This window comes from Humulus lupulus, chromosome 9, assembly GCF_963169125.1.
Source record: "Humulus lupulus chromosome 9, drHumLupu1.1, whole genome shotgun sequence".
Lineage (NCBI taxonomy): Eukaryota > Viridiplantae > Streptophyta > Magnoliopsida > Rosales > Cannabaceae > Humulus > Humulus lupulus.
The window spans coordinates 3,125,564-3,149,865 of record NC_084801.1 but is presented as its reverse complement, the minus strand read 5'-3'; the positions used below and the strand labels follow the sequence as shown (position 1 = coordinate 3,149,865).

General features: G+C 40.0%; 2 protein-coding genes across 2 annotated transcripts; both read right to left on the bottom strand.

Annotated features, from left to right (window-relative positions):
- Positions 1-6,777: 6,777 nt before the first annotated feature.
- LOC133802057 (potassium transporter 4-like) lies at positions 6,778-8,676 on the bottom strand. The gene is made up of 3 exons (XM_062240291.1): positions 8,617-8,676; positions 7,358-7,646; positions 6,778-7,259 (listed from the first exon to the last, which is right to left on the bottom strand). The coding sequence occupies exons 1-3, from the start codon at positions 8,674-8,676 to the stop codon at positions 7,177-7,179; spliced, it is 432 nt and encodes a 143-aa protein (XP_062096275.1). The 3' UTR covers positions 6,778-7,176.
- A 755-nt stretch (positions 8,677-9,431) lies between these two features.
- On the bottom strand, positions 9,432-12,440 carry LOC133801861 (uncharacterized). Its single transcript, XM_062240090.1, has 5 exons — positions 12,118-12,440; positions 10,867-11,744; positions 10,732-10,776; positions 10,592-10,627; positions 9,432-10,301 (listed from the first exon to the last, which is right to left on the bottom strand). The coding sequence occupies exons 2-5, from the start codon at positions 11,141-11,143 to the stop codon at positions 10,297-10,299; spliced, it is 363 nt and encodes a 120-aa protein (XP_062096074.1). The 5' UTR covers positions 11,144-11,744; positions 12,118-12,440; the 3' UTR covers positions 9,432-10,296.
- Between the last annotated feature and the right edge of the window lie 11,862 nt (positions 12,441-24,302).

The following is a 24,302-nucleotide window of genomic DNA, read 5'->3' as shown; positions in this document are numbered from 1 at the left end:
GCAACAACCAGGCGAAACATTAAAAAGTTACCTTAGAAGGCTTAACTTGGAAGTCGCCCGAGCTCGGAATGTGGATGACAGTGGACACTTAATGGCTGTCCAGGCCGGAGTAATGCCAGGAAGCGCCCTCTGGGACGATATGCAAAGAAAACCGGTGAGGTCCCTAACCGAGTTTAATAGACGAGTGCAGAGGTTTGTCAATGTAGAAGAAGCGAGGTCGACACTTAATGTGACTTCCCTGCCCGAAACTACAACGATAAACGTAAACTCTGCCTCAACCTTGGCGGACCCAATAGCTTCAAAGCCTGCTGTGGAAAACCCTTCCAAGAGAAAAAAGAACGAAGGAAGTAATCCCGAGGCCGAAGGAGGAAAGAAAAAGAAGGGGGAGAGATATTTCTCCGTGTATAGAGTGTACACCGAGCTCAACGAGTCTCGGGAGAACATATACCTGGCTAATGAAAACCAAGTCCCCTTTAGGCGTCCGGACCCAATGAGAAATCAAAAGTCCAAGAGGGACTCCAGTAAGTATTACCGATTTCACAGAGACACCGGGCATACAACCGATGAATGTCGACAACTGAAGGACGAGATCGAAGGACTGATCTCGAGAGGTTACTTTAGACAATATGTCAAGAACCAGAGTACTAATCAGGCAACAGCGAACCAGAGAGTTGCCACATCGCAGCCCGCACCTAACAACAATTCTCGAGCTCGGGAAGAGGATAGGCCCCCACCGATTGATGGAGAGGATGTAATAACCATTTCGGGAGGGCCTCATCCCGCAGGAACGGGCAGAAATACCCAAAAGAGATATGTTAACGAGCTGAAGACCGGGGACGGGTCTCCTTACGAACCCGAACCTAGAGCTCCAAAAAGCTAGAGAATTGAAACACAGCCAATAACCTTCACCGAGGAAGACGCGTCACATGTCAAGTTTCCTCACCATGATCTGCTGGTCATCACTCTCCAACTGGCCAATAAGAGGGTCCATCGGGTCCTTATAGACAGTGGGAGCTCAGTTAACATCCTCTATAAAGCAACTCTTGAGAAGATGGGACTCTCCCTTCGTGACCTGAAAGCATGTGCAACTACTTTGTACGGCTTTTCAGGAGAAGGAACCGCCTGTATGGGCTCCATCGAGCTCCCCGTAACCTTAGGAGACTATCCAGTCTCGACAACTAAGATAATGGAATTCGTGGTAGTGGATCTACCTTCAGCCTACAATGTTCTGCTCGGGAGACCCGCCCTGGTCGGGCTGGGGGCAGTTTCATTAGTAGGGCATCTGGCCCAGTGGGGTCGGAACATTGAAGGGAGATCAATTAGCAGGGAGGGAGTGCTGCAACATCTCCTTGAGAGGAAAGAAACAGACGAGCGCACAAGCACTCGCCATCATTCAAAACAAAGACGGAACGGTCTTAGAGATTGACAAAGAGATTGATCCAAGGATTGAGGAGAAAGTTGACCTCGAACCTTTAGAGGAGCTCGAAGAAATTCAGCTCGAGGAAGCCGATCCCTCAAAAAAGGTGAAGGTCGGAAAACACCTCCAAGATGAGACAAAATAGCAATTAATTTGCTTTTTGGAGAAAAATCAGGATGTCTTCGCGTGGTCGCACTCGGACATGGTGGGAATAAGTCCGAGTATAGCAAGCCACGCACTGAATATAGACAAAAGCTTCCCCCCGAAGCAACAAAAGCGAAGACAACTGGACGAAGATAGAAAGAAAGCACTAAAGGAGGAGGTTGACAGGTTAAAGGCAAACCGATTCATTAGGGATGCCTTTTACCCTGACTGGGTAGCCAATCCGGTGTTGGTCCCAAAGCCCAATGGGACGTGGTGAACCTGTATTGACTACTCAGATCTCAACAAAGCCTGTCCGAAAGACTGTTTTTCGTTGCCAAGGATTGACCAGCTCGTGGATGCCACGGCGGGGCATGGCCTGATGTCCTTCATGGATGCCTATTCTGGATATAACCAGATTCCCATGCATGCCCCCGACCAAGAACATACGAGCTTCATAACGGATAAGGGGCTATACTTCTATAATGTCATGCCATTCGGGCTCAAAAATGATGGGGCCACATACCAGCGGCTCGTAAACATGATGTTTTCAGAACAGATAGGGAACAACATGGAAGTTTATGTTGACGACATGCTTGTCAAGTCTCAACTCAACAAGAACCATGTTGACGACCTCGAAGAATGCTTCGGCGTGCTCCGAAAGTATAACATGAAGCTAAACCCTCAGAAGTGCACTTTTGGGGTATCTTCAGGAAAATTTCTAGGCTTCATCGTGAACTCTCGTGGAATCGAGGCCAACCCCGACAAGATCAAGGCCCTGATTGACATGCCCTCACCTCGAAGGCACAAAGATGTCCAAAGTTTGACTGGTAGAATGGCAGCCCTAAGCAGATTCATCTCGAAATCTACGGACCGTGGTCTTCCCTTTTTCAACCTATTAAGAGGAGGTAAGAAATTTGAATGGACGGAGGAGTGCGAGCTGGCCTTTCAGGAGCTCAAAAAGCACCTTGCGGAACCACCCATCCTGTCAAAACCTGAAACGGGAGAAACTCTGTACCTATACCTCTCAACCACCGAACACGCAATAAGCGCAGTACTCGTTCGAGAGGAAGAGAAGGTACAAAGATCCATTTATTACATCAGTAAAAGATTAATGGGGGCAGAGTCAAGATACCCCCTGATGGAGAAGCTGGCGCTTAGTCTAATTCATTCATCTCGTAAACTCCGCCCCTACTTCCAAGCGCATCCCATCCATGTGTTGACTGATCAACCACTTAGGCAAGTCTTGTCTAAGCCAAAAGCTTCAGGTCGACTTCTTAAATGGTCAGTTGAGCTCGGACAATTCGAGATCACCTACCACCCGAGGACGACCATTAGGGCACAGGCGTTGGCAGACTTTATAGTGGAATGTACTGGCATAGCCGACGACGAAGTGATAACCCCGGCCCACGAGCTGTGGAAACTTTACGTCGACGGCTCATCAAATGAAAATGGAGCGGGGGCAAGGGTCATTTTGGTTACCCCCGCAGGGAGCAGATTTCATTCTGCCTTAAGATTTGGCTTCAAAGCATCGAATAATGAGGCCGAATACGAGGCTTTACTCGTGGGACTTCGTATAGCAAAAGAGCTCAAAGCTAGAGCTATACATTGCTACAGTGACTCCCAGCCGGCAAAAGTAAGGTTTTGCGTCGGCAAAGGTCCATGACGTACCCCTGTCGCTAATTTCACTTTTACCGACGCAAAACGTAATGTGTCGGCAATGGTATCTTTTGGCGACGAAAAAATGCACCGGAAAATGATGACTCTTTTAGTGGAGCGTTTTTGCGCCGAGAAAGGTGTATATATGTAGTGAGGGTTGAAACTTTTGCTGATGTAATTTTGCGCCGGTAAAAGTATTTTTTAATTAATTTTTTTGATTGTATTACTAATTTTATTTTCAATATATTAATATTAATTAATAAATTTTGATTTTAATATATTAATAATTATTTAATTTTTTAGTAAAATTATTTAATTAGAAATAAAATTAAAATTAAAATTAAAATTTTATAAATAAATAAAAAAATTACAACTATTAATATTTATTGTCTCCACCAAACATGAAAATATAAAAGTAGTTTAGTAAAGTAAATGTCTAATAAATTAAACTTTAAATAAATAAAAAAAAGTTCTATAAATGAGTACTGCCCGCCTCATCATCCCCGCCCCCGTTAGCATCATCGTCTTCGTCCAAATCTTGTTCTGGTAAGTCAACAGTAAAACCAAGAGCCATTTCACCAACCTGCTTCAACAAAGCATTGATTAGTGGATTGTCTTGTGGATAAATGAATTTGTCCTAAAATCACAATTAAATTTGGAATTTGTTAAAATATTATGAAGATAGACAAAATATTTAATAGTGAATTATTAAAGGTTTAAAAAATGCTTACAGATAGCCTATTTCGAATAACTTGGATATCAGCTGGTTTTACTTGTTCCCAAGCTAGTGTAGTTGGGGGTACGGTGTTACGCAAATAACGAGCCATGGAATTGTTGAACCAGTTGTCGTACGTTTGAATAGCTTTTCCATTTTGTGCATCAAACTCTACTTTCAAATGACTAACATTTTTGGTGGCCAGCTCATTCTCGATATTGGCACCGTAATAAGCTCCCCTGCCCCTCTTGGAGCCACCACCTGTGTCATTACTTGGTTCGGCCATTCTACATTAAAATATTCATTAATTAACTAATTCAAATTATGTATGTCTGTTGTTTTTTGTTATAAAATTAACATTTCTTCATTATGGTCTTTCCCAACCTACCCTATTCCAACCTAGTGGATCCCTTGGAGATAGTAAGTAGTCATGTACTTTTCCACATTTTTTCAAGATGTTTCTCAAATACTCAAACTTACAACTTACTAACACTTAAATGACACGTGGCACCACATGATTAATACACATTATTATGATTATTTTAAATAATTTTTCATAAAAAATATCATTTTATATTTTTCATTTTTAAAAAAAATCAAATTTATTGTTTTTCAATTTAAAAGTAACAAAAAATAATATTTTCTCATTTTTTTCAAAAAAAAAATCAAATTTGTTGCTTTTAATCAATTATTTAAGATTAAGTAAAAAAATATTTAATCTTAAATTATTGCTTAGATTTTAAACAAAATTACTTAATCTTCAATTAAAAAAAAGTAGACAAAATGATAAATAGGAAGATTTTAATAATAATAATAAATTAAAAAATTTGAGGATATTAACAATAAAAAATTAAATTTAAAAAAAATGTATTTTTCATACTTAATCTTAAATTGAAAAAAGTTTGAATTTTTTTTTGAAAAAATTGTAAATTTTATTTTTTGTTAAATTGAAAATTATTTTAAGAATAATAACAATGTGGATCAATCATGTAGTGCCACGTGTCCTTTGACAAGTCAACTTTAACATTTAACATTGTGTATCTCTAATTGCAAGTAAATTTCACATTTTGGTACTTTTGCCACCAAAAAATCAGTTTGGGTATGTAAGTGTTAGTAAGTTGTAAATTTGGGTATTTTAGCCACAAATATCTCTTATTTATATTTACCAAAGAAAATGTAGCTAATTATTAATTATTACAATTTTTTTAAATCATTCACTTATTTATTACTTTTACTTTAAAGTTAATTTAATTATACATTAATTTCATTTTGTAATTTTTTATTAAATTCTTCAATTTGTATTGGATTATTTACTTAATTAATAGCAATTTTATTATATTTATATTTTACTTAATTATATTTTATTAAATCATTTATATTTTTAACTTTTTCAATTACAAAACATCTAATATTAATGTTAAAATTAATTATTAATTATTATGATTGGTAATTTTATTTTATTTAAATTATTGTGAAAAATTATTTTTTTGATGAATTTTTAATTATACTTAAATTTTTATTTAATTAATTATTAAACTTTTATTAATTTTACTAACTCTAACAAAATTTGGACAGCATAACGACTATATTTCAAATTATCCCAAAAATTAAAAAACCTACAAATTAAACACATAGATAACCAGAATATTCTCAGATCATACAATACATATATATACATTAACAAATACATCAATTTACATATATACAAATATTTAACCACAAAAGAACATATACCAAACTGATTTTTTTATTAATACAAAAAAAAATTATTAAATACATATTTACAAAAATATCATATTTAATATAAAAAAATTTAAAAATATAAACATACATTATTAATCTGATTTTTTTAAGTTCATACTTTAACTAAAATACATATATCACAAAATACAATATAATAAATATTAACAAGCAAAATTAAACAAATACATATAACGCATTAAAATAAAAAAAAATACATATTCAAATCTATTTTTTTAATTTTACAACTTAAATATAGTTGTTATTAAGAGAAACAAATACATATAAAGTATTAAAATAAAAATTAATGTTAACGGCTATATTTTTTGTAATTAATGTTAATTTTCCTAAAACTAACAAAATTTGGGCAGCATAACAGCTATATTTTAAACTATCCCAAAATTTTATAAAACCTGCAAACTACACACAAAAATATATATAATATTACTAGATCAATATACAGAATATTCCCAGAGCATGCACAACATAAGCACGTATTTACTTAAAATTTCTAAAATATTTTAAAATTTGATTTTTAATTGCTAAAATTTAATCTTATTATAATACCAATCTAATCTCATAATCTTAAGATTAATCAAATACTAATTAGATTAATTTCTAATTATAAGATTATATTAGATCATCTAATGTAATGATATTTACTATACTATCATGCACAACATAAAATTTAATTTTTTCTTGTACCTTTTTTTCTAAAATTTAAAACAGAAAACGAAAATAAATAAAAAAAACAGAAAACAAAAATTAAATCATATATAAAAAAAAATAAAAAAATAAAATAAAAGAAAAATAAATAAATAAATAAAATCACAAAACAGAAAAAAAAAACATAAATATAAATATAAACATATGCCATTTTAAAACATAAAAAACATATATAAATATAAACATATATATACCAGTTTAAATATATATATCAATTTAAATATATAATATATATAAGATTATATATAATATATAATATATATATCATTTTATATATATAATATATATATTTGTATAAACCAAATTTTGTGGAGGTCCTGTGGTGGCGGGGTGGTCCGGTTGGCTGGTGGTGATCCGGTGTACATCTGAGAAAAAAAAAAGGAATGAGAGGGAAAATTCATGGGCAAAACAAACAAACAATGGGGAAAATAAAATAACTTACCTTAAGCTTACCTTGAGAGGGAACATGAGGGGTGGTGCCGTTGAAGAAGAGAGGAAAATGGTGAAGATGAGAAAAAAATTGAGAAATTGAAAAAAATGGGGAAGAAGGCTCGAGCGGCTGAGATATATCGTTATCTTTTGCCGGCGTGTTTCGTTGCGCCGGCAAAAGTCTATCAGAGAAACCCTAGTTCAAAACGACGCCATTTAAATAAGCATGCCTTTACCGACGCATTTTTAGACTTTTGTCGACGCAACGATACGCGTCGGCAAAAGTCCGGCCACCTACCTCCTTGAAAACACGCACCACATTAATTTCACGTTGACTTTTGCCGGCGCGTTAGGTGAATATAGCAAAACATGACAACTTACCACTAGTTAATTTCTTTTCTGTAACTTCAAGCCCCGAAACCGAAGATAGAACTGCAATTTTTTTTTTTTACAAAGATATTAAATAGAGACAAGGAAATAATAGTACCAGTAGTTACATATGAAGAAAAATAAGCAATTAGAAAATTGACCTGAGATAGCAGGAGTAAGGACACCATCACCAATGACCATGCAATCTCCAAACAGCACAACAACTAAAAGGGCAGTCCTTAACCTTTTATGCTTCTCCAAAAATCTCTTCAAGGGAGAGGAACTAGCATGCTGAGAAGATGGACCATATTTATAGGCAGTGAGCTCTTCATCAGCTGCTTGCTGGTTGGGAAGCAAACTAAACTTAGCATGGCGGCAAAGCAGTGAGTAAAGAGCAAAGGTCCCACCTGAAAATGAATTGAATTGAAATGAATCAAAATGAAACAAAAACTGAAATTGAAATTGAATTGAATTGGATTGAATTGAATAAAAAGGGAGGAAACAAAACACTCACCTTCACCAGTCTTGTAGTCTCGTAAAATAGCTCATGGGTTTTTATGTAGGTTTATAATTAGATAGATTAAGCATTAATAAAATATTACCAATCTGATCTGATTGAGATTAAAACATATGCAGGATTAATATAAAAGGAAAATTCTACTACAAATATACAACCTGGATGTCTATGTGTTGGAGCGGTTGGATGACCAGGTGGTTTCTGATTATGAATATAATATGTATTGGACCAGCAGGTTTCGGATTATGCAACCTTGCCCATCTGGTTATATATAAATATATATATATATCTATGTTATATATAGTGCTACTACTATATATATATATATGAATAATATTGATGTTATACATGCGCATGCATATATACGTACGTACGGTGTATGCATGTTATTAGTGTAACTTTATGTATGTCTTTAATTCCTTAATCAAATAGAATACATATTCTGTTGTGTTGTGTTATATATGTTGTGTACAGTTTTCTTATTACTAGAATAAATACAATTTTCTAATGTTTGAATTAACTGATTATCCTGTGTTATAAAATGTTTTATCCTTATTGGTCCAAATATAACTTCCTAAAAATTAAATTTAAATTATATTTTGATATAAATAAATAAAAAACACAAGTAAAAACAATAACACATATAATTAATTTTTTTTATATATTCTCTCTCCCGATCATCCCCTACTCTTTCTTTCCCTTCTCCTTGTCTCTGTCAAGCATGTCAGCTCCACCTGTTGGTTTTTGATCATGTGATTGACAGTGTAGCGGAAGCATGGGATAATATTTCAATGCAATAATAACACTTATTAAATCATAAGAACAAATCACTCTAGGAACCATAACTAGAATGAGTTCTTTCTCATTCGACATGAATCTGAATAAAAAGAAAAATACAAATACCTTTTTGTAGATGTAGAACATGTGTAGATCAAATAGCGTCTTAGCCTCCTGACCAATCATCTTCCATATTAGCTATGGCTTGCACAAAGAGAAGGAGATATGTGGATCTATGCTATTTGGTAGGATACACAAGAGCACACTTTGAATCTCATCACTTGAGAGAGTGTTCTTCTCACAAAACAGAGAGAACAAAAGTTCTCTATTTTTCTCTCTTGACAAAATATAACGTGAAATGCATTTGATATCTCTGTTTCTTTTCTTGATGTTATATTCTATTAATATAACAATAGAAATAGGACATAACACTTTTCTCTGCGGTCGAATACACTGCGCTTTTCAATACTCTCGAAAACCGCAGTGTATTGAGTAAAAAAACCGCAGAGAAAAGCCTTTTTTGTAGTAGTGAATTGATATTCACGAGAGTAATGCAAATTGATGCAAGTAAGAACAAATAACAATAAAAGAAATAAGAGTCACTCAATACCTAAAAGATTACCGTATTTTGTCTTAAGTTCAAGATTAAATAAAAGTGTTGGGCTTGACATGACAAACCTCTACCGTCATTCACAAATTTAGAAAAAGGATAGATTGAGATATCCAACAATATTTTCACAATGAAATGGAACCATGAAAAATTTACTAGCCTATTAGTTATTCAACAACACTCTCTTGTGTAAATATTGCATAAGCAATTAAATAATTGAAAGCCCATACATATTGAAGATCACCAAATCATGTAGATTGGAGAAAAGATAATTTACTTGCATGAATAAAAAACTTGCTTCTAGTTCTATATTGTAATTAGCACGAAACAAAATTGAAGAAGACCTGATACATTGAGGTCAATTATATATTTATATATAATATTTTCTACAAAAGAATTAATTTTTAAATTAATATATATATGTACGTATAAAGCTCATTAGTGCACAAGAGAAAAGCAAAGAAAAGATAGAAAAAGTTAGTTCTCATTAGTGCACAAGAGACTATATAAAGCTCAAGAAACCAAAACGGAAATAACAACCCATCACATGGCTGTTGTAACAAAGTTAGTTAAGCAACCACGAGAGGCTAACTAAAACTCATAGACTCTCTTGAACACATTCTAGATGATACTCATGATCATAAATTTGCTAAAAACAATTTAAATAAAAAATTGGTGTTTACAAAAGAGACAAAGAAAGGCCTTGGGCTTCCATGAGGAAACAATGAATAAAAAAGGGTACAAAAAAAGCATATTACATGAAAATTAAAACATAGTAAAATACACATCTTGCACTGAAAATAGAAGAAAAAGAGAAAAGCCAACATGTCACCATCTATAGAAAATCGGACAACATATCCCCTAATTTACTAGCCTAACCATCTGTCACATTCAACACCAACATGTCAATCAAATCAAACAACACACAGGTTTTCATCCATATATCACCGCAGCACACAAAATTCTCAGAACCTACTTCACTAAGACATGCAAGTTCTCAATCTTCCGTTATCACCGCAGCACACAGAATTCTCAGAACCTACTTCACTACGGATGAATATCTAACATATTCAAACTCCACTAAAGTAATACAATTATCATTCAAGATTGTAAAATATTGAAAATTAAAAAAAATGAAATACAACATACCTCTTGCAATTAGCTACCGATCCAATGCTTCAAGACCAGTCAAAATATTAACCTAAACATTATTATCAACATTATAAAAAATAAAAAAGTTAGATGTATGTTCCATATCATGTTATTACCCTAAGTCATGTTATTTAAAATTCTATAATCAACTTAATTGTTAATTAGACGGTCAAATGTTAATATTATAGGAAATAACAAAGGAAAAAATGTGATGCAGCAGTCCATGAAAATCCAGGTAGTGTTCTTATTGCTACCAAGAATCCGACTGGGAAAATAAATAAAATATGAAACAATAAGTAATAAATATGAAAACTATATCTGAATGAAATGTAACCTTACCAATATATATGTACCTTCCTATATCGCATAAGTAATCTGCTTAGAAACAAAAAGAAAACCATAAAAGGATTAGGAAAACACATACACTATAAATATATTTCGGACTATAAATGTTAGATTAAACAATAATTTTCCCTTACATTTTGTGCAAAACATAACATTGCTCAAAAATATTTCGGACGAGTCTGCATCATAAAAAAAAATTGCAACAAATCAGTATTGTTAATATATATGTTCAAAACAGTATTCTCAATTATTGCTGGTAATATCCTTACCACACTTTTGATTTCTTTCATTTGGTCTGAACGTTTCTCTAAATATGCATGTAGAAAAATAATAACTACAGCTAACTTTGTTGGACTTTTTGTTGAGGCGACAAATTTGTCGAATCCCTTCTGTTTTGTCAAAGCTTCGAATCCTTGAAAGCTGAAACCCTAGAGCTAGCTGCTTGTTGATGTCATAACAGGAAGGTTTGGATCCTTGAAAGCTTGTTTCATCTACGAGACTCACTTGTTGTACCCAATAGGACTCCTCCAACTCAGAAGGACTCATTTAAGCAATATCCAATAGATAATAAGACCAAATAAAACTGCTATTATTACTCTTTAATATGCAAGGAGTTGCATCAATGTACGAAAAATTCTTCACTACTCTTTCACAGTTAACCAACACTAGAGTTTTCGCAACTTTTCGGTACTTTTCATGAAAAATACTATATGTTCCTATGTCCAAAGCAAATCGTGCTTCATAACTATCATATAATCTTAAATCTCCAGAGGACAAAGTATTGTTGGTGAAGAAGGATGAGTAGTTTTGATGAAGTTTGTGAAAATTGGGATCAACAACTCGAATCGTATAGTTGTTATAGTTGATTGCCAGTACGTAGTATCTTTGATAATTAAATTTATTTGTGTATCCATGTTGAATAGGCAAGTTTAAGACTGTAATGTTGTTCTCACAAGAAAGATTGTACCTTAAGTCTCCACAGCTCAATGGATCAGTGGTGAGTCGGAAAGGAGATTTTATATTAGAGATACTACCACGTGATGAAGAAGAACACACAACAGGTCTTGTATTCTCTGCGTAGCTACTTTCATGGAGCGATGTTATGACCACCAAGAGAAGAAGAAGAAGAGACTCCATCAATAATCGTCTGCAAAACATTATATGATAAATGGGAAAGTTTTTTTTTTCTATTCACAAGTCACTGCTTCACATAAAATTCTGAAGTTATATCATATCAATTGATTCAAGCAATACTGACCATTCAATTCAATCAATACTCTTCTTCAGATAAAAAAAAAATACTATTCTCAGGTCAATAGTGGTGGCTTTCATTGCGTGCACATACAACTAATTTATGACTTTTCTAATAGTTTTCATTGACGTGCACATACAATAATTATATGCGTAATTATGTCAATTCATATAAACCTTGAAAACAAAAAGACAAATGCCCAAATCATATGAAGCTTAATATTAATAGGAGATGGTATTAACATAAGTGTCAATTAATACAAATTTACCTTGAAGAGAATGGCAGCACCACCCACGCCTGAGAACTTCACCAGCTCAGGAGCCTTCGCCGTCGCCTTCCCCATCGTCGTCGCCAGCAGGAGCCTTCATCGTCCACAGTGGAGGCCAGAACAATCCTCCAAACTCACAGCGACGACGGAACTTCGGGGAGCCAATCGCAACGGAGGCCGGCGAGTGGGGAGGCGAGCTTCACGGGTTCGGGGTTTCGGGGGCCAAGGAAGCTCGTGGTGGGGTGCGTGTCATTGGGTGGTGGCCGGAGATGGCTCATCTGGTCTGGCCGACTGAAATGCGAGAGAGGAAAAGAAAGAGGGGTATCGACTGGTGTTGACGCCGTTTTTCGTCAATCAGTGAAAGGAGAGCACGTAAACAATAACTGATTATGGCCAATTAAAATATAACAACACAAACACACGATTTTTACGTGGTTCAGCAGTTAAATCTGCCTAGTCCACGAGTCTCTGTTATTAATACTCAAGATTATCTCTGAAAATTCTTCAAGGATGAATTCTTCAGAGTTTTCTCTCAAGGTTCAGAATTTCGGTCCATTACAATGGTGCATGACTTCTCTATTTATAGAGAAGGCTGCAGAATACTATCCCACATATTTTGGGTAGTTACTCTTTTTGTGTAAATAAAATAAATGGCTTTAAATGCCTATAATCAAATATAAACGGAAACGTCCCCTGAAGACCAGGGGACGTATAACTGACCAAATAATATCCCACGATTCTAGGGGATTTACAGTAATAAATGGGGATTACATCTCGTATGGACAACACTTATAGATATTCAAGGTTTTTATCATATATGTCCAAGGCCTTAGCTTCCCAGGTTTCTCGCCAGCTTTCGAGCTAGAGACATCTCCCGAGGTCACATGGCTTTCGAGATCGTCTGTGCATCGAGCTCGGGACCTCTGATCCGAGGTCATCCCTAAGGATGGACGCATCTCCGGAGTTACCTTTCGAGATCATGAACACTTCGAGGTCACCATATTCGAGGTCATCTATGTCTTGCAGGCTCGATATTTAATTCTGGAACATACTTCAAACTATACGAGTTCACTTGCTGCGAAACCAACTTTCGAGGTCATATTTAACATAGCTCGAAATCTGGGTATAACATCTTGCCCTCTCAAAAGTATTTGTTCGAATCCTAAGAGAAGGAAACTTTTGAACTACTTTCTTTGAGAACTGTACCGTCATACACTTTTGAAAATGGACACGCGTCAGCTGGGTATTGCTTATTTTTGGTACTTGAGTACCTTGGAAACATGCCCACGATCATTCGTCTGCCACCTTTTCGGCGCCATCTTGTCATTGACCCCTGACCGTTGGATTTTACAAGGATTTCGTTCAACGTCTCGGATTAATTCCCTTTTTTCATCTATATATTTGAGACCCCCCTCTTCATCTTCTTTTTTATTTTCGTTCACCAGAAGCAAGAAAAGAAGATAAATCAAAACCAGAGACCTTCCTATACAATTTCTATCCCGTGCATGTTTTCTCAGCCAAAGAAACAGAGAAACCCTGGTTTGTTCGAGTCCATGAGTTCTTATTTGCAACCTCTCCTCCAATCGACAATCTCTCTGCAATCGCCATTCTTGTGTAAGTATGCAATCTTTGTTTTTCATTTTGTTAGTCTTTGTCCATGCTGTTCTTGTTGTATTTGTGTATGTACTAGTTTACTTTCTTATCATAATACGATAGGAAATTTCTATCCGATAGGCTCTTGTGCTTTTTTAGACTCCCAACATAGAATTTATATCACTGGTTCATATCCAGTTTTGATGTTTGAACAAGGTTCCTGTTTTCTGGGTTTTAAAATTTTAAGAGACATTTCTTGTTCGCCAAGATTTCTGGTAAAAAACTTTGGCTTTGGCTAATGCACGAAACCCAAGGCTACCTTTTCTGGCTAACCGCCACTCTTTTTTCCCTTGATTTTCGGGATATTCGAAAAATTATCCACTCTCCCTCCCTTTTCGTGGAACGTACGTCCAGATCCTCTAATAAGGGTCTTAATATATACCTTGTTTTGTTCCTAAACTCCGAGCTCGTAACTTCGAGCTCACAACTCTTGCATGCATGGCCCTCACCATTTTTTCTTTCTCGCTAGATGTCACAGAATCTGGAAAGACGGTGGGGGTCGTTGCTGGCAATCCCTTACGAGCCAAAAACCCCGAGCCCAGAATCGCTGTTCGCCCGGAATCAACGTCGGATAAGGGAATACGAGCTTGCGCACGAGCAGGAGGACATTCGAGCTCATTTCCGCCGCCAGATAGACGAGGTCGTAGAGGGGAAGAGGAGAGTTCTTCGGGAGGCCCTATATCCGGAATCCAATTCAGGACCTAGGCCGATTCCCCTCGACCCTGCATTAAGGGTGACTGTCGCGTACCATCCAGGAGAGCTCCATTTTTCACTAATGGGGGAGCCTTCTTCCTCGCAGCCGAGGAGAGAAAAGTTTGAGGCCGAGCACTACTGGAGCTCGGTTACCACAACTAGTCAGATAACCGAAATCCTGGCTCTCCACGGCCTCAGCCTGTCAGGCTCCTTGAAGTGTCGAGCTCCAGCCGACCATGAACGAAGCTACTTCGCCCCTGGGGGCCATGACGCCAGGTTGAAGTACGCGGCGTGGAGCCAGGAGCACATGAGGGCGGGAGCACTGCTGCCCTTGAAGTCTTTTTTCAAGGACTTCACAGATTTCGTTGGGTTGGCCCCATTCCAACTTAACACCAATTCTTACAGGGTGCTGTCTGCCCTGAGGTCCTTATACCACGAGATGGGGTGGAACGGGCCTTCGCCTCAAGAGATTTTGTATCTCTTTTGTCTGAAAAGTAACCCCTCCCGATCTCGGGGAGGGGATGGCTTTTATTATCTCTCGAGCAATCCCAAGGAGAAGAAGGCCTTTGAAGATCTTCCCAACCATCCCCCTGATTTCAAAAAGGCCTTCTTCTGGACAGACGGTCTGTCCCCGTCTCGACACTGCTCGTTCAGGTGGATTCGTAAGTATTCTCGTTATCTTTATTTCTGTGCTCGAGATTTTAGCTTTTAGATCCGTACTTAGTAGAAATATGTCTTGTCTTTCAGCCAATTTTCAGCGTCCCACTCCTGACGAGACAATGAAGGAGCATAGAGAGACCCTGCTCCAACTCCCCCATGGCAAGAGGTCTCTCTTATACCTTTTACACGAGGATAGGCTCTGACAGTGCGGACTTTTGGGGGAGGGCCAGTCCACCTTTGACTGGTCCAATAAAAAATATGAACACTGGGAGCAGGTGCCCCTGCCCACAGGCGCCCTTCCTCCGAGGAGAGAAACGAGGCCGCCACTTCCAGTTCGCCTGAGGAGTCCGCTGTCGGGGAATGAGGCTAATGATGAAGCCTCGAGCTCAGATTCGGATGAAGGTAAAGCCCTCCCTACCTCGAGAATGTGGTCCCCCACCTTACTAAAACATAAGCCCAATAGGTTAGTCTCATGCCCACAGGATAGATACCACTTCTACATATGGAGTTGGGTAGATGACTGTGTCCATAGGTTTGATAGTGGGCTCGGGAAATACGACACCATGTATACCACGGACGAGGTGTGGAACGGGATAGCTGTTCAGTACGGGACCAATGACTGTAGGGACCTTTCGAGGTTATCACCCACATATAGGGAAGGCACTCCCCTCGCCTCCTCTGAAGACAGGGGAATTTCATGGTCCCCAAGCTCGAGCTCGGGGGAGAGTTCCAGTTAGGCTTCTTCTATCATCACTTTATATGTCTATGATACTGAAACAACTTGTATGCTTCTCTTTTATTAAGTCACTCTGTGTTGTGACTTGTGCAGGCAAGATGGACTCCGACCTCGACAACATCATCGATGGTGCTGGCGCCAAGAGGAGCAAGCATCCCAGAGCGGGGTCGCTGAAGACCGACCGGCCGGGCAAGGGCCCCAAGAGGTCCAAAAAAACCCCTCCTCCTGCTCCGCCGGTTTCGAGCTCCATCGCTGCGGCGACTTCCCAGGCCGGCGCTTCCACAACGGCGCCGTCCTCGCAGGTCGTCGCCTCCACAGTGGCGCCGACTTCGCTGGTCGGTCCCTCTGCTATGGTTGAGTCCAAACCTCCTGCGGTGGTTCAATCATCCTCAGGTCCGTCTTCTAGAAGGCCTTCTGCTTCTCGAGCTCAGAAGCTATCGGTTTCCACCCACATGGATGCATATGTGGTCGACAATGCCGCTGGGTCCCATGAATCTACGCTGGTCTCGGATGTCATGTCCCGGATCGGCCAGAGCTTTGGCAGTCTCGAAGCTCCCCAATGGCAATGTTTGAATGATACCCAAGACTACACTGTCCTCTATGAGAAGAGTATCGAGCTCGCTGCCGCGGTAAGTATCCTTTTATAGTCCTTCTTCTTGGTTATAATCACACAGACTTGATGTTAATGATGACTTTTTCTTTTTTAGTCTCTTGCCTTTACCGCCCAGCTCAATTATAAGTTGAACAACGAGATTCATTCGAGCAAGTCTCATGCTCAAGAGGCGAAGAATCTCCACCTCAAGGCGAGCGATGATCTGAAGGCGGCGAATGCGAAGCTTGAGGCAGGAGCCAAGGAACGTGAGGACATGGCCACCGAGCTCGGGAAGCTGAAGGCTGAGCTCGAGGAGCATAAAAAGGAGATCACCCAGCTCCAGGAAACCAACAAGAAGCTTGAAGAGGAAAAGGCTGCCACCTTTGACATCATGGAGGATGAAAAAACTCGTCTCCTTGCTGAGTATAAAGAGAAGAAGGATCAAGCGGTTGACTCGGCCATGTACCGAATGTGGGCCTACAATGAAGATCTGGACACCAGCTTCTTAGGTCCTCACGAGGCGACACTCCTTGACAGGTGGAATGCTCGGCTCGTTAAGGAAGAGGCTGATCAGCTCGAGAAGGAAAAAGCTGCTCGGGATGCCGTTTCGGAGGGAGCCCAAGAGGACAGCCATGCTATTCGTCCTGAGGGATCCAGTGCTGCTGATGCTGAGAAGGCCAAGGAGACTCCTCTTCCTTAAATCTGATCTCGGGGAAACCATTTATCGGGGCTGCGTCCCCTTATTTTTGTAATTATTTTAATTTATGCCCTCAGGGCTGATACAATTTCTTTAAATATTACTTATATATGCTTTACATTTCTTGGCTCGAAATATTTTGCACACTTTTTATTGATGAATCATTTATGTTTATTTATCATACAAACACATTGTGGATTTAGGTTCGAAGCTCAATGCATTCATGCACAGTTTGTTCGAATTATCCGCTTCCGACCTCGTTATTTTTCAAAGTCGGATATTACTTTAACCATGAACCCAAAAGTACTTATATGGTATGTAATGTGAATGATTTGGTTATATCTTATTTGCTTAGTCACTTTTCCTCATCCTCAGTCTTTGCTCCAAGGTCAAGAGTTCGAAACTATTTTTCTTTAAGATATTCCAGCCTCAATCTCGACTTATTTCGAAATAGGTTTAGGTTCCTACTTATCATCGATTCATTTTTTGGCTGGTTTGTTCCAAACCTGTTAAATTTACACATCTGGTTAACTCCAAACGTTTTTGGTATTTGATAATTCGATTATGTCCGAACTATCTAGACTCGCGTATCTGGTTACATCCAAATACTTTATATTTTGGATAATTCGGTTATGTCCGAACTATCTAAGCTCGCGTATTTGGTTAATCCAAATACTTATATGTTTTTGATAATTCGGTTATGTCCGAACTATCTAAGCTCGCGCATTTGGTTATATCCAAATACTTTATATGTTTTTGATAATTCGGTTATCTCCGAACTATCTAAGCTCGCGTATTTGGTTATATTCAAATACTTTATATGTTTTTGATAATTCGGTTATCTCCGAACTATCTAAGCTCGCGCATTTGGTTATATCCAAATACTTTATATGTTTTTTATAATTCGATTATCTCCGAACTATCTAAGCTCGCGCATTTGGTTATATCCAAATACTTTATATGTTTTTGATAATTCGGTTATCTTCGAACTATCTAAGCTCGCGTATTTGGTTATATCCAAATACTTTATATGTTTTTGATAATTCTGTTATCTCCGAACTATCTAAGCTCGCGTATTTGGTTATATCCAAATACTTTATATGTTTTTGATAATTCGGTTATCTCCGAACTATCTAAGCTCGCGCATTTGGTTATATCCAAATACTTTATATGTTTTTGATAATTCGGTTATCTCCGAACTATCTAAGCTCGCGTATTTGGTTATATCCAAATACTTTATATGTTTTTGATAATTCGGTTATCTCCGAACTATCTAAGCTCGCGTATTTGGTTATATCCAAATACTTTATATGTTCTTGTATATGTTATTTTATTTTATTTTTTAAGCTGATGGTATATGTACCAATGATGCCCCCTTAATATCCTATGAGTGTGACCATAGGTTATTAAATTAAGAGAGATTGCAAAAATAAAAAGAAATAACATATTTGGACGAAATGGATCTTTTATTTGATGAAATTCAAAAACAGACGAGCTAATACAAATAGAAATTCATGGTTACTGGCAACACTTTTCCTAGACTACTGATAGTAAGGTCTAAGGTGTTCGCCATTCCATGATCGCGGTACCATGCTCCCATCTAATCTCGCAAGTTTGTATACACCAGGTCGGATGATTGACTCTATCTGGTACGGTCCTTCCCAATTCGGCCCGAGCACTCCAGCTGCTGGATCTCGAGTTGCCAAGAATACGCGTCTCAACACCAGATCTCCCATTCCAAACTTTCGATCTCGAACCCTCTTGTTGAAATATCTGGTAGTTCGTTGCTGGTAGGCGGCATTTCTCAGCTGAGCCTCTTCTCTTTTTTCTTCAATCTAGTCTAAGGTTTCTTCGAGCTGAGTATGGTTTGAACTTTGGTCGTAAATCTGAGTTCGGATCGTTGGGATTTCGTCTTCTATGGGAAACATTGCCTCGCAGCCGTATGCTAGAGAGAACGGGGTATGTCCTGTTGAGGTTCAAGCTGTGGTCTTGTATCCCCAAAGGACTTGGGGAAATTCTTCGGGCCACCGTCCCTTTGCTTCCTCCAACTTTTTCTTTAGAGAACTCTTGAGAGTTTTGTTCACAGCTTCGACCTGGCCATTCGCTTGAGGGTGAGCCACTGATGAAAAACTCTTTATTATGTCGTTCTTTGCACAAAAGTTGGTGAACAAGTCGCAATCGAACTGGGTTCCGTTGTCGGATACGATCTTCCTCAGCACTCCGTATCGGCACATGATGCTCTGTACTACGAAATCAAGGATCTTCTTTGAAGTTATAGTTGCCAATGGTTCAGTCTCCGTCCATTTTGTGAAGTAATCCACGACGACTACATCATATTTCACTCTGCCTTTGCCAGTCGGGAGAGAGCCTATGAGGTCGATGCCCCATACCGCGAAAGGCCATGGGGATGTCAACATGGTCAGCTCGGATGGTGGGGCTCGGGGTATCGTGGCGAATCGCAAGCATTTGTCGCATTTCTTCACATACTCGAAAGAATCTGTTTTAATGGTTGGCCAGAAATATCCATGGCGTATGATCTTCTTGGACAGGCTATGCCCCCTAGTGTGATCTCCGCAGAACCCTTCATGAATTTCTTCAATGATTTTCTTAGCTTCGGGAGGGGTTACGCACCTGAGTAACGACATGGAATATCCCCTTCGGTATAGCCTTCCATCCAAAATTGTGTAACGGGGAAGCTGATACATCAATTTTCGAGCTTGGTTATGATCTTTTGGAAGAACTCCGTTTTCGAGATAATCAACTATCAGGGTCATCCAGGTCGGCTCTGTTTCGATCATACACACATCTTCCTCTTCTGGCTCGTTAATGCTCAGTGCTGATAGGTGTTCTATGGGTACAACATTCAGCTCTTCGTTTTCGGTGGACGTGGCGAGTCGAGCTAAGGCATCTGCATTCGAGTTCTGCCCACAGGGAACCTGTTCGATTGTATAGAATTCGAAACACTCTAATGCGGATTTTGCCTTCTCCAGATAAGCTGCCATTCTAGTGCCACGAGCCTGGTATTCTCCTAGGATTTGATTAACCACGAGCTGGGAGTCACTGTAGCAATTCATTGCTTTAGCTTTGAGCTCCTTTGCTATACGAAGTCCCGCGAGTAAAGCCTCGTATTCGGCCTCATTATTTGATGCTTTAAAGCCAAATCTTAGGGCAGAATGAAATCTGCTTCCTGCGGGGGTAACCAAAATGACCCCTGCTCCTACTCCATTTTCATTTGACGAGCCGTCGACGTAAAGTTTCCACAACTCGTGGGCCGTGGTTATTACCTCGTCGTCGGCTATACCCGTACATTCCACTATAAAGTCCGCCAATGCATGTGCCTTAATGGTCGTTCTTGGGTGGTAGGTGATCTCGAACTGTCCGAGCTCAACAACCCATTTAAGAAGTCGACCTGAAGCTTCTGGTTTAGACAGGACTTGTCTAATTGGTTGATCAGTCAGCACATGGATGGGATGTGCCTGAAAGTAGGGGCGGAGCTTACGAGATGAATGAATTAGACTGAGCGCGAGTTTCTCCATCAATGGATATCTTGACTCTGCCCCCAGTAATCTTTTACTGATGTAGTTAACGGGTCTTTGCACCCTCTCTTCTTCTCGGACGAGCACTGCACTTATCGCGTGTTCGGTAGTTGAAAGGTACAGGTACAGTATTTCCCCCGTTTCAGGTTTTGACAGGATGGGTGGTTCCGCAAGGTGCTTTTTGAGCTCCTGAAAGGCCAGCTCGCATTCCTCTGTCCATTCAAACTTCTTACCTCCTCTCAGTAAGTTGAAAAATGGAAGACCACGATCAGTAGACTTCGAGATGAATCTGCTTAGGGCCGCCATCCTGCCAGTCAGACTTTGGACATCTTTGTGCCTTCGAGGTGAAGGCATGTCCATCAGGGCCTTGATCTTGTCGGGGTTAGCCTCGATTCCACGAGAGTTCACAATAAAGCCCAGAAATTTTCCTGAAGATACCCCAAAAGTGCACTTCTGAGGATTTAGCTTCATGTTGTACTTCCTGAGCACGCCGAAGCACTCTTCGAGATCATGGTTCTTGTTGAGTCGAGACTTTACAAGCATGTCATCAACATAAACCTCCATGTTGTTCCCTATTTGTTCTGAAAACATCATGTTTACGAGCCGCTGGTATGTGGCTCCAGCATTCTTGAGCCCGAATGGCATGACATTATAGTAGTATAGCCCTTTATCCGTGATGAAGCTCGTATGTTCTTGGTCGGGGGCATGCATGGGAATCTGGTTATATCTAGAATAGGCATCCATGAACGACATCAGGCCGTGCCCCCCCGTGGCATCCACGAGCTGGTCAATCCTTGGTAATGGAAAACAGTCTTTTGGGCAAGCTTTGTTTAGATCTGAGTAGTCAATACAGGTTCTCCACGTCCCATTGGGCTTCGGGACCAACACCGGATTGGCTACCCAGTCAGGGTAAAAGGCGTCCCTAATGAAATGGTTTGCCTTTAACCTGTCAACCTCCTCCTTCAGTGCTTTCTTTCTGTTTTCGTCCAGCTGTCTTTGCTTTTGTTGCTTTGGGGGAAAGTTTTTGTCTATGTTTAGAGCGTGGCTTGCTACATTCGGGCTTATCCCTACCATTTCTGAGTGCGACCACGTGAAGACATCCTGGTTTTTCTTCAGAAAGCAAATTAATTGCTATTTTGCCTCATCTTGGAGGTGTTTTCTGACTTTCACTTTCTTCGAGGTATCCGTTTCTTCGAGCTGAATTTCTTCGAGCTCCTCTAAAGGTTCGAGGTCAGCTTTCTCCTCAATCCTCGGATCAATCTCCTCGTCAATTTCTAAAACTGTTCAGTCTTTGTTTTGTATGATAACGAGTGCTTGAGCGTTCGTTTGTTTCTTTCCCCTCAAGGAGATGCTATAGAATTCTCTCCCTGCCAACTGGTCTCCTTTTAATGTCCCGACTCCGCTAGGGGTCGGGAACTTAAGGGCTAGATGCCTTACTGATGAAACTGTCCCGAGCCCGACCAGGGCAGGTCTCCCGAGCAGCACATTGTAGGCAGATGGTAAGTCTACTACCACGAACTCCATTATCTTGGTCACCGAGACTGGATAGTCTCCCAAGGTCACAGGGAGCTCAATGGATCCCATACAGGCAGTTCCTTCTCCTGAAAAGCCGTACAAAGTAGTTGCACACGCTTTCAGGTCGCGAAGGGAGAGTCCCATCTTCTCGAGGGTTGCTTTATAAAGGATGTTGACTGAGCTCCCATTATCTATGAGAACTCGGTGGACCCTTTTATTGGCCAACTGAAGAGTAATGACCAGTGGATCATGATGAGGGAACTGAACATGGGAGGCGTCTTCCTCGGTGAAGGTTATTGGTTGTGTTTCAATCCTCTGGCTTTTTGGTGCCCTAGGTTCGGGTTCATAAGGAGACCTGTCCCCTGTCTTCAACTCGTTAACATACCTCTTTTGGGCATTCCTGCCCCCTCATGCGAGGTGAGGCCCTCCCGAGATGGTTATTACATCCTCTCCATCAATCGGCGGGGGCTTGTCCTCTTCCCGAGCTCGGGAGTTATTGTTTTGTGTCGTTGGGGGCACGGATACTCTCTGGCTCGCGGCCGTCTGACCAGTACTCTGGTTTTTGACATATTGCCGGAAGTAACCTCTCGAGATCAACCCTTCGATCTCGTCCTTCAATTGTCGACATTCATCTGTTGTATGCCCGGTGTCTCTGTGGAACCGGCAATATTTACTGGAGTCCCTCTTGGATTTTTGATTCCTCATCGGGTCCGGGCGCCTAAAGGGGACCTGGTTTTCATTAGCCAGGTATATGCTCTCCCGAGACTCATTGAGCTCGATGTATACTCTATACACGGAGAAATATCTTTCCCCTTTCTTCTTCTTTCCTCCCTCGGCTTCGGGGTTACTTCCTTCATTTTTTTTCCTCTTGGAGGGATTCTCCATGGAAAGCTTCGGAGCTGCTGGGTCCACCGAGGTTGAGGCAGAGTTAATGTTTATCATTGTAGTTTCGGACTGGGAAGTCACTTTGAGCGTCGACCTCGCTTCCTCTACATTGAAAAACATCTGCGCTCGTCTGTTAAACTCGGTTATTGACCTTACCGGTTTCCTTTGCATGTCGTCCCAAAGAGCACTTCCCGGTAATACACCAGCTCGGATAGCCATTAGGTGCCCACTGTCATCCACGTCCCGAGCTCGGGCTATTTCCAGATTAAATCTCGTCAGGTAACTTTTTAGTGTTTCGCCCGGTTGTTGTCGGACGTTAGTTAAGGTGGATGCCTCTGGCCTGACCCCCATCATCGCTCTGAACTGCTTCTTAAAGTCTTTTAACAACTGCTCCCATGAGGTTATTGAGTGTCTCTTATATTTTTCGAACCAACTTTTTGCAGGTCCTGCCAATGATGTTGGAAACAACATACACCTGAGCTCGTAACCCATGTTACTGGCTCTCATGATAGTGTTGAACATGCTCAGGTGACTACACGGGTCGGTCTTTCCTTCAAACGTTGGGACGTGAGGAATCCGAAACCCTTGAGGAAATTGAGTATTGGAAATATGGGGAGCAAACGGCTCGAGCTCCTCATCAGAATCCTCATATCGACCGTTTCCTCGTTCATTCTTTAAAAGCCTAAAGGCTCTTTCGAGCTGATCGATTCTTTCTTGGACTGGGTCAGTAGGAAGTACTGTTTGGAATTGGCTGTCATTGATCGTGATTCCAGGCTCGCGTCTCCGCAGGGGATCTCTACGCCTATTCAAGCGATCCCTCAGGTCCGGATTTGTTTGATCTCCATTAGCCCGACTCTGGTTCAGATGATTTCGCAAGTCGGGACGATTCTTGCGGCTTCCAGTTTTATTACGACCTCGATCATGTTTACTGACGGACCTGGTATCTCCGGACTCATCACTGGTGAAACTCATTGCTCGGTTATTTCGTGATGGATACTTCCCACGTCGCCTCATCTCCGCAGTGCGAGACCGATACGTTTGACTTTTCTCAGATGGAGCGCCTCTCCGCTCCTGGAAAGTCTCCCTGTTTCCTTGTCTTTCCCCTGTACGCCCTTCATCCTGATCTTGAACTGGTTGTGCGTTTCTGCGGGGTGGCGAAGGATATCTTATGGGTGACGGAGGGAACCGTATAGGCGATGGCGGCTGCCACCCTTGTCG

Coding starts and splice junctions, on each gene's coding strand:
- LOC133802057 (XM_062240291.1), bottom strand. CDS start 8,676: ATGATTGGTCAGGAGGCTAAGACGCTATTTGATCTACACATGTTCTAC. Junction 7,647..8,616: donor TGTTCTACATCTACAAAAAG/GTATTTGTATTT, acceptor TTTCAATTTCAG/TTTTTGTTTCATTTTGATTC. Junction 7,260..7,357: donor CCTTACTCCTGCTATCTCAG/GTCAATTTTCTA, acceptor AAAAAATTGCAG/TTCTATCTTCGGTTTCGGGG.
- LOC133801861 (XM_062240090.1), bottom strand. CDS start 11,143: ATGAGTCCTTCTGAGTTGGAGGAGTCCTATTGGGTACAACAAGTGAGT. Junction 10,777..10,866: donor TGAAAGAAATCAAAAGTGTG/GTAAGGATATTA, acceptor TTTATGATGCAG/ACTCGTCCGAAATATTTTTG. Junction 10,628..10,731: donor TGTTATGTTTTGCACAAAAT/GTAAGGGAAAAT, acceptor GTTTCTAAGCAG/ATTACTTATGCGATATAGGA.